At 45.7% G+C, this 15,191-nt stretch overlaps 1 protein-coding gene across 3 annotated transcripts in view; it reads right to left on the bottom strand.

Moving 5' to 3' along the window:
- The window catches only part of rapgef4a (Rap guanine nucleotide exchange factor 4a), a 48,286-nt gene extending 37,494 nt beyond the window's left edge, over window positions 1-10,792 (bottom strand). For 2 of the 3 annotated variants that reach the window (XM_036545012.1, XM_036545013.1), the window contains exons 1-4: window positions 10,491-10,792; window positions 5,476-5,618; window positions 4,888-4,976; window positions 3,570-3,716 (exon numbers count right to left, since the gene is read on the bottom strand). In XM_036545012.1, the coding sequence (XP_036400905.1) occupies window positions 3,570-3,716; window positions 4,888-4,976; window positions 5,476-5,618; window positions 10,491-10,573 (462 nt within the window). In that variant the 5' untranslated portion in view covers window positions 10,574-10,792. Of the gene's footprint in view, window positions 1-1,400; window positions 1,547-3,569; window positions 3,717-4,887; window positions 4,977-5,475; window positions 5,619-10,490 lie in introns of those variants that run through there. The other variant, XM_036545015.1, reaches the window with a different exon arrangement.
- Between the last annotated feature and the right edge of the window lie 4,399 nt (window positions 10,793-15,191).

Below are 15,191 nucleotides of genomic sequence, written 5' to 3'. Positions count from 1 at the left end.
CTTCCAAAAATTCAAGTAATGCACACAGCCTTTGCACCTGCAAATTAAATTACAGCTGACAACAGAACTGTATTTTCAATAATCTGCTGTAGAGGTTTGTTTTTATATTATAAAGCATCAAGAGAAACCCATCAAGGGCATCACTGTCAGCCACAAATGGACAATTAATCAAATCAATACCAAAGACATCAGATCAATATTAAAAGTCGATACAATTGATTTTCGTAAAAATGCACATTCATAAATAAAGTGAAAAGTGATACTCGGTATACTGTGCGTGGGACATCAACAGCAGATTGACAGCAGTGTCCTGCTGGTACCTGCTTGTGAAAACCTAGTCAGCTTTTTCTCTACACTCCTGTACAAGGCCCTTGAACCAAACTGCAGTCTCTTCTCCAGACAGGGACGATGCCACTACAATTTTCCTAACGAGTGCAGAGCCATCACAGGTCAGAGCGAGGGAGGTGGCACTATAAAGCAATAAAGCAAACAGCTAGCATGGGCATTGGCCGAAGGATAAAGAGGCTGCTGTCAGATCTCAATGCTTTTGACCACCATTAAGGCGATGGCAATGAGAGCCAGCGTGTAATTACCTGATGAGGCATAAGGAACACAAGCAGTGTGCATGAGATCTTTAAAGCTGCATCTGTGTCTCAGAGGAGGACTTTGCAAGGGAACATGCATGTTCATCCAAAGTGGAGACTGACAGTCACTGTAAAGCCAAAATTCGGCGCATACCATATTTGCTAAACACGGGCTACAATAGCACCCACCATTAACTGCCAAAAGCAACCACAATCATATCAAAATGTAAAGCAGCAATAACTCGATCAAAAGTATTGATTGCAATATACGCCTGGAAAATATTAATACCACATAAAAACTGTAGAAAATATAAGGAGCCATGAGTACGCTCTACAAAAACGTTCAATAGACCAGCCATTTCAAAAAACCTTTTCTTAAATTGAAATGATATTTCAGTGCTAGCTGCCAAATTAAAACAGCAATGCCAGACACATTTTCCCCAAGGTTCAAATAAACTGGGTGGTTCATGGCACCTTCCTGTTAAAATAATTGCATTTTTCATTTAGAATTGTTATGAAAGCACCAAGATCTCAAGCTCATCCCTTCAAAGCATTACACATAATGGCACAAAAAAAATGAAAACTGGAAAAATAAAACGACCCTTTCAACAAAAATAGATGTGCGGCGTTGCTGTGCGTCACAGTTTCTGAGAAATTCAAAGTGCGCACACTGACATTGTAACAAACTTTTAGAATTAGACTAAAAGCTCAGCACCCCGGGCAGCAATCTTTAAGTTACTCAAGTCAATCTTTTCTCTCTCCACTCGAAAAAAAAAAACAGACGATCCTGACCCCGGAGGGCAACAATGTACTTACACAACAGACGATGGGACAAAAACACAATCAGCCAATTGAGCGTGGATGCACAATCAGCCCTTGGCCGGCGAAGAACGGATCACCTCGGACAGGACGTGTCACACAACCCCAGTCTGGGGACTCAGAGCACTCCACGTGGATCTCAGAGGGTGGAGAGAGTGGTCCGGCCTCAGTGCTAATGGGTGACCGACGGCCCATGCCTTTTAGAGACCCACGCCCAGAGGAAACCGGCTCTCTCGCTCAGGAAGCCAGCCTAGCGTCTCTCCGCGAGGACAGGAGCCTCCGGGCTGTGTGTCACCTCCCTGCAGAGTCAGTCCTTTCCTGCTGGAGTGGGCTTTGGGTCGGGGGGGGGTTGACTGGGGAGGGGGGATATGTCGGGAAGTGGGAGAGGCTGTGGACAGTCAGGGGCGTTTCTCAATGCCCTTCTGATGCTGCTGGACCTGCCTCCTCCACCTCCTTCATACCCTGTTCAAAGACTCAACTGCCTCCTGGGATGGCCCCACTATGTGCTGCATTGCAGGGTCCTCATATGACTCAATCACATTTATACACACACATACAGTACACACACACACACACACATACACACACACAACACAACGCAACACAAAGCCTAGCTCTCCCTCTGGACGAGTCAGACAGAGAAGTTCTGACAGAGGTACCTCTGAAACATCATCAACGACATCACAATGCCACCACAGCAGCTTCAGTCCAGACATTTCCAACCAATCACAGGCAGTGACACAAACTGATCAGGAGGGAGGGAAAACACTGGCACAGACCTCAAAAGACCCATTCAGCTAAATTATGACCACGGCGAACAGGGCACAATTACCCATGAGGTCTGTGTGGATCACATGCTCAAGTGTTGGCATCGACCCAAAGCAGGCTGCAGTATGAGTGCGATATGTGCGTGGCAAATGAACATAAACTGCAGAGGAAATTCAGGACAAAGCCAGGTCTTGCTTTGGCAGAACGATTCAAAAGCAGTGAAGCAGGTCAGAGAACAAATGTTTCTTTTCCTGGAAAGGATGTCAGTCTATCACAGCGTGATCATGCACACAACTTACAGACACCAGCAAACATAAAACGCTTGCCTGTGTAGAGTGGTGGGAACCTCGGCCACTCTTTAAATATGAAAACACACACTGTCCCCTGGTGGCCAAATGCTATTACTGCATACTAACTCAGGTAAGGTAATTCAGGGGGTACCCGGGGGGTGGGATCAACTGCGAAATTACTTTCCACTGTCTTTCAAACAGAGACCCTTTAAACCTATTATGATTTCTATTATTAATGAACAGTATTGCATTTTATATAATTATCCCCCTTTCTGACAATTGTGTCCATACCATATTAATTTTTTATTGTTCTTACTTACATAAAAACACTGTGCATTAATATTTTTTTATATTGAATGGATTTGCTATGTATTACATGTGCTGTTAATTCATGACATTGTGGATTATTGTCTTTAAAGATGACAGTCAATAATAATCCCAACTACAGTTAGAACAATGGCAACAGAAAAGGCATTTTAAATTCATATCATTTTATGTCTAATCCCCATATACAGCCTCCACATTATATATTCATTGTATCAGTCTCCACTTGATTCTTCAGCAAAACAGATACTGTATTCTTTTTTCTTCACATTACCTCTAAACTTTTCAGCAAACACAAAAAAACACAACCAGTTTGATGTGTGCCTATCAGATGACTTGGGCTGTGTTTACAGAGAAACAACATGATTTTCCTGAACTCCCTCCAATTCGTCCTCTTTAAGAATGAAATGAAGCAGTCCACGGTGTGGTTGCTGAGGCTGAAATTTTAAATTGATACATCCTACGCAATCCTCCCATCTGTTACTCTGCCAAACTGTCACATAAACGATGACATTTATATCTACTGATTCACCATTATTTAATGAGCAATATTGCAGAGACAAAATATTTAGACATAACATATTAAACTGTGCACAGTTACAATAGACTTTCAAGGACAGGATTTATCACTGTACTACCAAGACCAGAAACTGAACCGAAAACCACTCAAACCCAGACAACCAGGCACGCTTACCCTGAATGAACTGCATCACAGCAGTCACCTCAACACTGAAGGCTAACCTGTCCCTCAGGGAAGGCAGCGGGTGAAGAAGCGTGGCCTCACCTCCCACAGAGACTTGAACTCCTTCTGCTCGATGCGGAGCAGCTCGCTGTACTCCCGGGTGACGATGGTGGCGTGGCGGGGCGTGTTGTCCAGGATGGACTCCCCGAACGCCGTGCCGATCCCCAGTGTGCAGATGGTGACCGCGTCCTTCAGGTCGGGGACGAAACAAAGGAAAAGGGGGATGCGGTGTCAGAGCACGGACGGCCTATCGTGCGGCTCGGCTGGTCTGTCGGCTGGAGACGGGGGGCTGTGTGTGTGTGTGTGTGGGGGGGGGGGGTTGCTTGATTAATTGAGACGCGCTCATTCGCTCACGGGCGCGTCGGCCTGTCTGGGCCCTCTCGATACGGAGGGCCCTCGTTCGGAGCGGTCCCGGGGGAAGGGGCGAAAGCCGGCAGCTACGCGGGCAGAACGGCTGCGTTACGTTCAAAGGGCCTCTCTAATCACTCCAATCAGCACAAAGAGAGCGGCGAACGTGGCCGGGATAATGACGCCAAATGGCCACTCAAGTCCCCAAGGTTAGGAATCTCACACACGGAAAAAAAAGAAAAAAAAAAACGGTCTGAAGTAGTCTGTGCTTCAGAGCTTTGTACTTGAAATGGGCTGAGGGTCAAATGTACAAATTTATTTCCATACACATCATGATGGGGACACAAGCTCATCCATTCAAATATTTCTACAAGATACCCCAATACACAAAAAAATGACCCACAGAGCATAAGACATAAAGAAACAGCAGTGAGCTATTATAAGATTTCACCCCACGACGGAAGAGCATTATATTCCCAGGAAAAGTGCATTCAATCCGAAAGAATCAATAGTGAATCCGGGCAGAGTGTAATAGAAGCTTTATCAGCTGCTCTTATTCACAGCAGAACCGTAATCCCTCAAGACTGGGGCGAAAAGCTAAATATACTGATCTCAGAACAGCATTAACCTGCTTATAAACACAACAGGTTTAGGGATTACAAGACAAGGAGTCAAAAGAGTGCTAGGCCAGTGGTTATAACTGTAATCTTTACAATTTTACTTGTAATTATTATTATCATTTACTACATATATATTGCATATTTGACAGCCTTACCCAAGGGGACCTACAGACAATACATTGTACATATAATCCATTTATATGGCAGGATGTTTCATTAAGAATTTTAGGTTAAACATCTAGCAAAAGGCTACGATGGTTGTTTCCCCATCGTGTTTATTAGTCCACTTCCCTAACAGCTGAGACACACTGCAGACCATTTTTTGAATGTCGTTCTTTCCGCAGACAGTGTGAGCTGTGTCGTGCTTCTGGGTTACCCACTTCCGCGCTTACCTGGTGGTTGGCCGTCTCGGACACTTTGACATCGAGCGAGCCGGACAGGACGGCATACCAGCTGGTTCCGATGTCCCCCTGCCGGTACACTGAAAAAGAGCACCTCACAATCATGACCAGCATTGCATAGGCTCCCAGTCAAACCTACATTACGTTACATTACATTACATGCATTTAGCAGACGCTCTTATCCAGAGTGACTTCCATCACAGTAGAACATAAGTGTATTCATTCAAATTTAAACGAGCAGCAGTGTCAGACCAGGCTCACAACACTTCCAGACCAGCGAGTGTGAGCAAAGCACTATTCAAGCCCTACAACAAGTTAACTTGTACACTCTGACAAAAGCCAAGTACACTATGATACAACTCTACACGCCATGCCTCCACTGAAGTGAAACCTCCCAGGCATACAATGAAAAACATATCCCTCAGGAATCACCATTCAAAACAGTCCATTTTTATCTTATTTTCTAAAGGCATATCATTATATATTCATAATCAGCATGCCTCTCTCGTCAGGGAGGTCACAGTTTGTACGATTTTTGAAAGAAAGAGAGTGCGCTGTGCGGAAACGGAGGTGACCTACGGGTGATCCCTTTCTCCAGGCATTCGTAGAAGCCGCACAGGCAGATCTGCTGGAGGAGGCTGGGGTGGAACTTCTCGAAGGCCTTCACTTCTTTCAGCCGGGTTAAAATGATGTCCACATCTTCCCCGGATCTTTCTGCGGGCCTGGAGGGAGGAGCACATCCCTGTTAGGTCTGTGACGAGCCTCAGATTAAGTGGGAAAGCCAGGTGAACATACCTGTACCTGCTGCATGGCCCATCAGACCAACCCAGATAACTAAGCACCCTCAGATCTACACTACTTTTGTCAATTCATCCCAAAAGACTTGCTCTATACTTTGCTTTTACCCACGTGAAATTAACGGCAATGGCAAAACTGTCCTATGTAACCAACATAAGAGATATATAAAAAGACATGTAACATTTTATATTATATCTGTATCTATCTATATCAATATCACTATATGTGGCAAATGGCATAGAGCATTTATGAACGTTGCGTTTATGGCGACTGATGTGATAATAATGACACGTTGCCTAACAGTCGGAAACACAGTCTTTGCCCCTTCCTGTAAAGGATTCTCTGTCGCCATATTCAGGCACCATGCAACCTTCCTCCCAGTCAGACCTGACCCTCCTCCCTCCACACACCTCGCCAGTTCCCGTAGCAACACTGTGCCAGGGTCTCACGGCTGGGCACTGATCTCCCTGCTCACAACGCCTCTCCCACTAGAAGCACACCGTGGGGTCAAGACAACAGCCAGCACGTTCGGGGAATAGCAAAACACTTCCATTTCATCACTGCCAGCAGTGCAATGAATAATTCATGAATGAATAAATACACCCGGGCCAGACGATGAGGAAATAAAAAGCCGATCAATGGGCCACACATATTTATAGCCACTTATCAGACTTCTTGTGTCTCAAATCCATTTCGCGTGGACATATCTGGACATATTTTGTGTTGACATATTTGGCGTTATAAAACAGAGGTCTTTTCAAAACCACATCAAGGCAACAGGACATATTGGACATATTTGGTATTATAAAACAGAAATGTTTTCAAAATCACATCAAGTGCTATTCTTTTTTGCGTGCCCCTCTTGCTAGAAATACACAATCCTGCCACCATTCTTTCACAAGAGTCCATGTTACAGGGAAAGACAGTACTGTAGCTACCTCTAGAGTCCCTGCCTCGCTAACCTTTACCGCTATCATGAGAGAGCAGCACTATTTACTTGACCTATGCACTGTTCTTGTCTTCCTGCTATGTGCTCTGCCTGAAGGCCACAGAATTATAAATATTTGAGAGGCTAACAAATGTCTTTCTGCATGCTTTAAGCCTTAGGACATATGCTTTGTAGCTGCAATACTTGATGGCAGACAAGAGCTCTTGTTAAATATTAATACACATGGTGACAGCGTTTTCTATATACTAACAAAACAAACGAAATCGCATACAATATGAGTAAAAGCAAAACTACAATTGTGAGGGTGATTGAACTGCTCTATAATAACACTGCATTACAAGTATCTACACTACACAGCTACTTTCCTAACTGTATTGAATGCTCTTTTCAGGAAGTCGCTCTGGATAAAAGCATCTCCAAGCGAACGAATGTAAATGCAGAGCTGTGGTCTCAGGAGGCTATTTTAAAATGATTTTGTTATCAGGGTTTGGGTCTAATTCTAGCTGAGCACACAGATACCGCCTCGGAGGAGCTGGACTAAGAGCTCTGTTGAGGGAAGAAGGCACAGAGAAGGAAACGCAAGAGAGGATCATGGGAGGAGGCGAAAGCGCAGCAGCAATCCTGTTGCCTGCAATACAGACAGAATGCTGGGAAAGCAGCTTTGGTACTTCTGCATCTCTGGTCTATGAAAAAAAAACATACAGGTTTACCTCATGATAATCAGCTAGAATGTTTATTTAACTGGAGCTTGAAATGAATTGCAAGTTCTTTTGAAGACATATTTGCAGATGAACCCCCAAGAGAAACAGAGATAATTTGTACAACAGAAATAAGACAGCGAGTGAATACATTTTACAAGGCTAATTTGTAAAAGCTGGGTACACCAAAACCAAACACTTTGTTTTACTTTTTTCTGCCTGTGAATCACAGCTCTAAGAATGTCTTTCTTAGGATTCTCAAGATTTTATCCCCTAATTTGTGCACAAATGGTTAGGTTTTGATGATTCTCAAACAAACACTGCAACAGATCTGATTCAGCATCAATAGCCTTGCTTTGCAGAGGCCTGTGTCGGGCCTAAATGAGGCGCTGTCGCCCACGGCTGCCGGACTCCGGAGCAGCCGGGACACCACATCACTGTGCAGGGAGATGGACTAATAGGCAATTACACAACCAGCCGACAACAGCCACCAGACAAGGGAGCTGTTAGGTTAAAAATGCACCCGTTACAGAGAAAGCCGATATGTGTGCAGGAAGATGGAGGGTTTCAGGGGAGTATCTCGGAGGTGTAGTGGGTACTGTGTAAATGGACTCACAGAGGATTTGAAAGGCTGGAGGAATGGGGCCATTTCAGCTCTCTGCTGCCTGCTGAGCAATGATCTTTGCTTGTGAGCAGAGCACTGTGGTGGAGGAAAGCTGGTATGTACCACAGTTTGCCTATGCGCCACAATACAGCTCCTGTTGGGCTTAGGCAGGAATTGACTTCAGGTCCCTCTCTCTGAATTCACTCTCCAAATACACAGCTAAATCCAACCAAAAATCAGGAGTGGGATACATTTGAATCTGCATGAGGTGGCCTAATTAAAGGAGGGAGGCTCTGCTAAATGTCAATGTCAGGTTTCGGAGAGTGATGCGCTTGCCCATGGGTGACGGTGACCCACAGCAAGCTCAACCCATTTCGGCTGCTGGCTTGGAACAGAACCGAACTGCCTACGCACTTTGGACCCGTTCAAAAAGAGTCAAAAGGTCCACTCTCTCTGCAAACATACGCAAAGGACATGGGCCACCAAAGGTTTAGTGAAGGGACCACAGGACCACAGGAACAGGCCTTCCTGAGATTTTGCCACTTAGCATGGAGCACTTCTGCCAGGGGTGTGTGTGATACAGGAAAAAGAACCAGGGCCGTGGCGCCCGCCGTATCTGTGCATGAGGAGTAATCTTTCAGACAGGTAGCCTCTTATCACGCCACGTTTAACAAATCAGGACTGGCAAGTTTAATGGTCTGGGGCAAACTGCAGGAAAAAAAACAAGTCACGGCCTCCCACCTCTATTACCTGAGATATTTTTAGCTCTGTCGTCGGTGGCTTTGGCCCTCCCTGCTCCTGTTCTTTGCTCCTCGCTGGCTGTTTAAACACACTGCTTTGTGTACACAGCGTATCACTGCTCACAGGTCTCAGGGCTGCTGGATTGTACTGACCACTCCCACATAAGCTGAATGTCAAAACTGTGTTTTCTGTTTTATATTGCTGAGTTGGCTCAATGAAGGAACCATGCAGTGCACTTTTCATGTCCTTCCTTTTCATGATTTTCAACTCCTTTCTATTTCCTGGAGTTTAAACATGGAGTTTTTTTACAGTGTGTCATTATATACAGTGTATCTCCACTGTATGTAATGACTTCACATAAATGCAGATGACCAGTAAAGATATCGGGACACATCAATATTGATCCAGAGTGACAGGGTCTGGTGTTAATATTGTAATGTTAAGTCTTAACAGGAGTCCTTCTATGGCCTGTCACCCTAAACTGGAGGAGGATTTGTAGAATAAATGTTAGAGTATTGATTCGCGGAGAGATCATCCGCTAAATCTTTGAGCTTCCCATGTTCAGGGTCCCATTAAAAGGTCATCGCGAGGAACCCTGGGTGCGTCATAAATGCATTATGAACTGATCTGAGAGCGCGCTCCCCGCGGTTCACATCACCATGGTAATTAGTAAGAGGTCGGCATGATGCTTCCCATCTTAAATATTCCAGGATCACGCTGTGGGGACCGGTGCGCCTGTTGTGCAGCTAGCCGAACTCCACAAGAACATTTGAGTAGCTTCTTTTTTGTTTAAGGATAAGGGTAGAATATTAAACATTCATATTTCTTATTTTCATTGCGTTAACAGTAACTACTGAAAAAGGAGACTTTAGACATAATAAATTAATGTGTGGTGAGATTATAAATTATGATAATGAAATTACAGTTAAATAAATTATTCATAATTTAAAATTATAATGTGTTCCGCTAGTCACAAATGGGAAACATGCCTAAGATCTTTATAAGTCTTTATGAAAAAGAAAATATTTCCTATAGTCAACATTTATACTCCTCAGATCATGCTTATTTTTACAGAAATACAAATACTGAGGCATGCAGGTAAACTGAAATAACCATATCTTCAAGTCCCGTGTTCCTGACTAATTCAGTGACAACTGACATCAAACCAGAATACCGTTTGCGTAAATGAAAGACCGATTATATATATCCAGACATGACTGTGAAGCGAACGATTAGCGGGTAACCCGAGCGGCAGTGTGATTCAGGAGCCTCCAGCGGCACTCTGCGGCTCTCTCTGCCTCATCCCGGTGACATTCGCCCGACACATTCTGAATCACAAAGACAGCCATTCGTAACCGTATATTTCACAAGTAAACAACAATCGCTCAATTTTCCTCAAAAGCACAACATAAGTAGTCCACGCCTTTCGCATAAACGCATCGAAATTACAAAAATAATGTTGGCTGCACGAAACAAAAATCAAAATATGGCAGTGCATTTGTCAGATTGTAAAAATACGAATTGTCTACAAAAAAAAGCAAGCAGCATCACCAAAATCAATTCAGATAACCCTGTTTGACCCCAAAAGATGATGAAATTTTTATGAAAAAAAAAAAAAAAAACACTTATCCGCGGTCTTGACGTTTTTAGCAGCCTAGCATACAATGGTGGCGAGAACCGGGACAGCACAGGTTTCCGATGTAAGGTTTTTCACAGCACTTCTCTGCTTGTGGTGAGTAATGCGCCGTCTCTGAAGAATACGCGAAATTCGGACATGAATCACGTTTAAACGTCTTCCACTCACCTCTTATCAAGGCAAATAATCCATTCTGCGGACGCGGAAGAATGGGCAGAACTGTGCGCTGCTACCATCTTTGGCGAGATCATGGACCCGGTGTAGCTGGAAGACGATTTACATCACCCTCAGTTGTTAATGGGCTCTCCCTTGTTTCCTTCGGTCTGAGAACGCATCGCTCAAACACCTAGTGGCTTGCCCATCTCTGTGAACTCGCGGTTCTTCCAGACGCCGAGACAAACGGAAACACACAATCCCTCGGCTTGATAATTAAAGAAAACCTCACAAGGGATTCGTTTTATTCGATGGTCGTTAGCATCAACAGTTTTTTTTTAACGTAAAGGAAAACCGCAAAGTGCGTTCACGCACGCGGAGGTAATTTGTCAAAGTTATCTGGCAGTTTACCAGTATTTATATCTGCAAACTGCCTACCTGATGACGGTTTCCCTGGAAACAGCTGGGATTCCCTTTATAACTTTCCCCCATCGCTCAAGTGAACGCACATTACAAAATGTTTCATCCTACAAGCAGTGCCTGACCCTTTAGGTCTGAGTATATGTATGCGTACCGAAGCTTCGATTTTTGTAAATCAAGTGTGGATTGAATACCGATGCCAGTGACAACGTGGCACTTTACAAGATCAATATGTATTCATGCAGCCAAGTGGCCAGTCCTCCTCAAAGGTGTCACTCAGAGTGAAGTCGCTAATAAGCCATTTTCCTCTCTCCACCTACTCATGCCCCTTCATGCTCCGTCAGATGCCAGCACAGCACCCAGAGAAGCTCAGTGGCACAGCATGCTGGCTTTGGAAAGTGGGCAGGTGGTACTCCAGGGATGCTCCAGTGTAAATGCCTGGGTGAGAGGTGTGAGCAGGAGGCTGCGTTTCACAAGCAGCAGGAGGCCGCAGAGCTCGGATGTTTCATCACCACGGCGACGCCTCTGCCGAAGGCAGGCGCGGGGGAGGGATCGTGGAGCTCCCTGGGGAGATGTGAACAGAGAACGAAGGATAGTCACGCTGTCAGTGTGGAGGAATACTCCCTGCAGAGTGCCAGGGGAGCCCAGAGCAGGCCAGAGCTGCTGACCGGTTCCCAGGGGCTGGACAGACAGGGGGGCCGGGGTCACCGTTCTCTTTTACACAGTCTGCATTGGGGCGCTGTGGAGTAGTGTGTGTTTGTGTGTGTGTGTTTGTGTGTGTGTGTGGGTATGTGTTTCCCCAAGAATGTGTAGACTCATATGTCAACGCACTATTCCGTCTGCATGCTTTTTACAGAACATTGTGTCCCGGGACATATTCAGTTATGCGTTTTGACTGTGCATTCCCAGAATGCACCTTGAGGCCTGATTTTGACACCTCATTATCTCTCTTTACTCTTTAAGGAACTGTATGCATTGAGAAAAGGGGTCTGGTCACACATCTATACTGCCATGCTGTGTGTGGAGCTGCTTGTTTACCAGATGACATCTTCATTTCACATTCCTCAGTATTTCATGATAGAACTGCTGAATGCACACATTACTGAGTCTCATTGCATTCTATTTTTCTCGGGTCAGGAAAAAATAAACAAAATAATTCACAATACATAAACTATATATACTTTATAATGCACTTTAGAAACAAATGCACAGGTGTATAACACACAAACATATGTGGTTAATCCAGTAATCAGTTATTTGCCATCCCCATCAGAGGCAGCAATGAAGATGCAGTGCTTGCGGACACGAAGGTCCCAAGTGTTTCACAGCTTTTCTGGTTCCCTCAGTGTAATCTTACTGTCCAGCAGTGCAGTGTGACCCTACCATGAACTGCATCAGGCAACACCATGGAGCGCCTCCCACAGGTCACCTGGGGGATGAGCCGGGAGCTTTTTCATCGCATTGCCCCGAGAAAAAGAAAAAAAGGCCTAGACAAAAGCCTCATCACATGGATACAACTACCACAGATAAACAGGGAGGGTGAGATGGGAATATGGAAGTCTCAGAGCGACATATGCTTCACTTCACCGCGCACAGCTGAGCCCACTGTGTGTGCTGATTCAAGGACTGTTGCATTGCTGGGAGAACTTTTTTATAAATATAGTGAAAATATGTTCATCCACTGAAAAATGTAGCTGAGCAGTACACAACCTCACTGTTAGAGGGCAGGTGATCGGGGGTGTGTGTGTGTGTGTGTGTGTGGGGGGGGGGGGTATCAGTTAGCGGTGTCAGTCCAGGCCATTTCATCCTCCTGGCTATTTCTTATCTGAGGGCTCCTTGGTTCTAGGTCTGTAAATCCTGATGAGGATGTCCCTTGCGTGATTACCATGGAAAACCTCCATTTTTCCCACGGAGCTGCCATCCGGCTGGACCCTGTCAATGTTTATTAAATATCAGTAAAATAATAAATAAAATATCAGTTCTATTTGCAGGAGATTGCAAATAGAACTTGGCATTGCGCCAGGCTGCTTCCTTCTTTACGGGTTCTGTAAACATGTCTATTTCAGTCAAACGCAGTGGAGCCGCACGCCCGGGCCACACCCAGGACGAACCGGCCCACCGTACCCAGAGTGACCAGCTTTCAGCCACATCTCAAGCCACAGCTGATGCAAGGAGAAGCAGCCTTTTTAGCCTGGCCTAGATACAGGCTGGTGGGAATGAGGCTTACAGCTGTGGGGTAGGCAGAGAGAGCACAAAAGCCACAATCCTGCACCCTCCCCCCTGCCCTCCCCCTCCTCCACCCCCCCCTCCTTCCTTTGACCGCCATTCCCGCCGTCCATCTCAGGATGACCTTGTGGTCCCATTAACACAGCAATCAGCACGCGCCGCATGTGCTTGGAGAGCAGCCATGCAGAGAGAGAGAGTGAGAGAGAGCATGCTACCGCCACACAGCCACTGACTCACAGGGACGGGGACGGAGGCCAGGGAGGGTTTGAGGCTGCTGTCCTACATCTCACGCCCCTGAGCTTCTGTCCCAATGTCACCTACGCTGATCACCACATCCAGGGCAGCTCACTTCCCAGCATGCAGTGGGGGTGTCTCTGTCACGGCCGGCCGTGTTAAGGGGGATTCGCATCAGAAAGACCGACAAAGGCGGGCGATCCTACTGAGTCCTGTGAATGCAGTTAAGTTGGGAGTTATAGCCCCATCTTGCATATTCTATCTCTGACGGCCCCCTGTGGCCAACAAGCTGATGTGCAGTCTCAGTTACAGAATGTCTCAGCCAGTCAGGGAACAGGAGAATGTAGCTGTCAGGAAATCATAACGTTCTATAGTAGGAATCTCACTAGACTCTCTTATTCTTCTGACTTAGTATCCAAGTCTGTTGGTAACATTAGCTACGCATTAAATGCGACTGAATAAAGTATATACAGGCTGATCACCTGACTTAGTGAGTTAAGGTGTGGTAAGATTTCCCATGCGACTGACCGGTCCCGTCCCATCTTTACATTACATTACATTATTGTTGTCCAGGGCATCTTACAGCTGGATGCTTACTGAGGCAACTGTGGGTTAAGCACCTTGCCCAAGGGTACAACAGCAGTGCCCCAGTGGAGAATCGAACGAGCAACTTTACGGTTACGAGCCCTGCTCCTTACCACGATCCTGTCGCCCCTGTCTCATCTTAACGAGCGCCCCTCAGTTTGACTCCTCCTCTCGGATTCTCGCCCCTGCCTCGTCCGCACGGGCGGAGGAGGCGCGTTCCCCCGAGGCTCCCGCGGAGCGGGGGTGATTCTGACAGCGCGTGCTCTGAGGGGGAGCGGCCGCCAGCTGTCTGAAACAGATGCGCCACGCGACGAAATCAAAAAACGCCTGCTCGCCACATCAGAGGGGGCGGGCGCTGCGAGACATCGGCACGCCAAGCGTGCGGGACCGGGGGGCTGAGAGTGTGTGTGTGTGTGTGTGTGTGTGTGTGGGGGCGGTGAGCTCATGGAGGGTGCATTTTCATCAAACGCAGAAAGCCCTCAAAAGCACAGCACTACATCTACAGGCACTTTATACACCACTTTATATTCTCACTCATCCAGCCACCTGGCATGTAGGCAGCTGTGTGGTGTAGTAGTAAGGAGCAGGGCTTGTGATCAAAAGTTTGCTGGTTCAGTTCCCTGCTGGGGCACTACTGTTGTACTCTTTGGCAAGGTATATAATCTACATTTGGTATATAATCTACATATACATCTACATCCAGCTGTTTAAAATGGAAAACATATATAACTGTTATCTGTGTATGTGAGCCTGGTCTGACACTGCTGCTCATTTAAATTTGAATGGATACACTTATGTTCTATTGCAATGGAAGTCGCTCTGGATAAAAGCATCTGCTAAATGACAATAATGTAATGTAATCTAATCTAATCCCCTTAAAGAATAAGGGAGTCAGTCTTATTTCAGGGGTGATGCAAGGCTTGATCACCATCCTCAGGCCCTATAATGTTCATTCATGCTGTTTAAGACAGGGCTTCCAGTGAAAGAAGACACTGATGCATCTGTTATGGAAACACCCATAAGATGCTTTTTTTCCCAACACAGTTTCCCTAGCAACTGACTGTAAATACAGGAAAGGTGAGGACAATATATGTTTGTGCTCACTGGCCACTGGCCTGTCTTTTCCCTCCTCCATTATGTGCTGTGGAATATATGGAAATCCCCCACTATGTTATCGAAGTCTTTTGCAGTGGTAGTTTGGAGTTATATTATTCTATATCCAGTTTAGGGTCTAAAAATATAAAATTTAGT

The sequence above is a fragment of the Megalops cyprinoides genome, chromosome 14 (assembly GCF_013368585.1).
Source record: "Megalops cyprinoides isolate fMegCyp1 chromosome 14, fMegCyp1.pri, whole genome shotgun sequence".
NCBI lineage: Eukaryota > Metazoa > Chordata > Actinopteri > Elopiformes > Megalopidae > Megalops > Megalops cyprinoides.
Note: the sequence above shows the minus strand (reverse complement) of the source record. Positions and strands in the feature narration are given on the sequence as shown.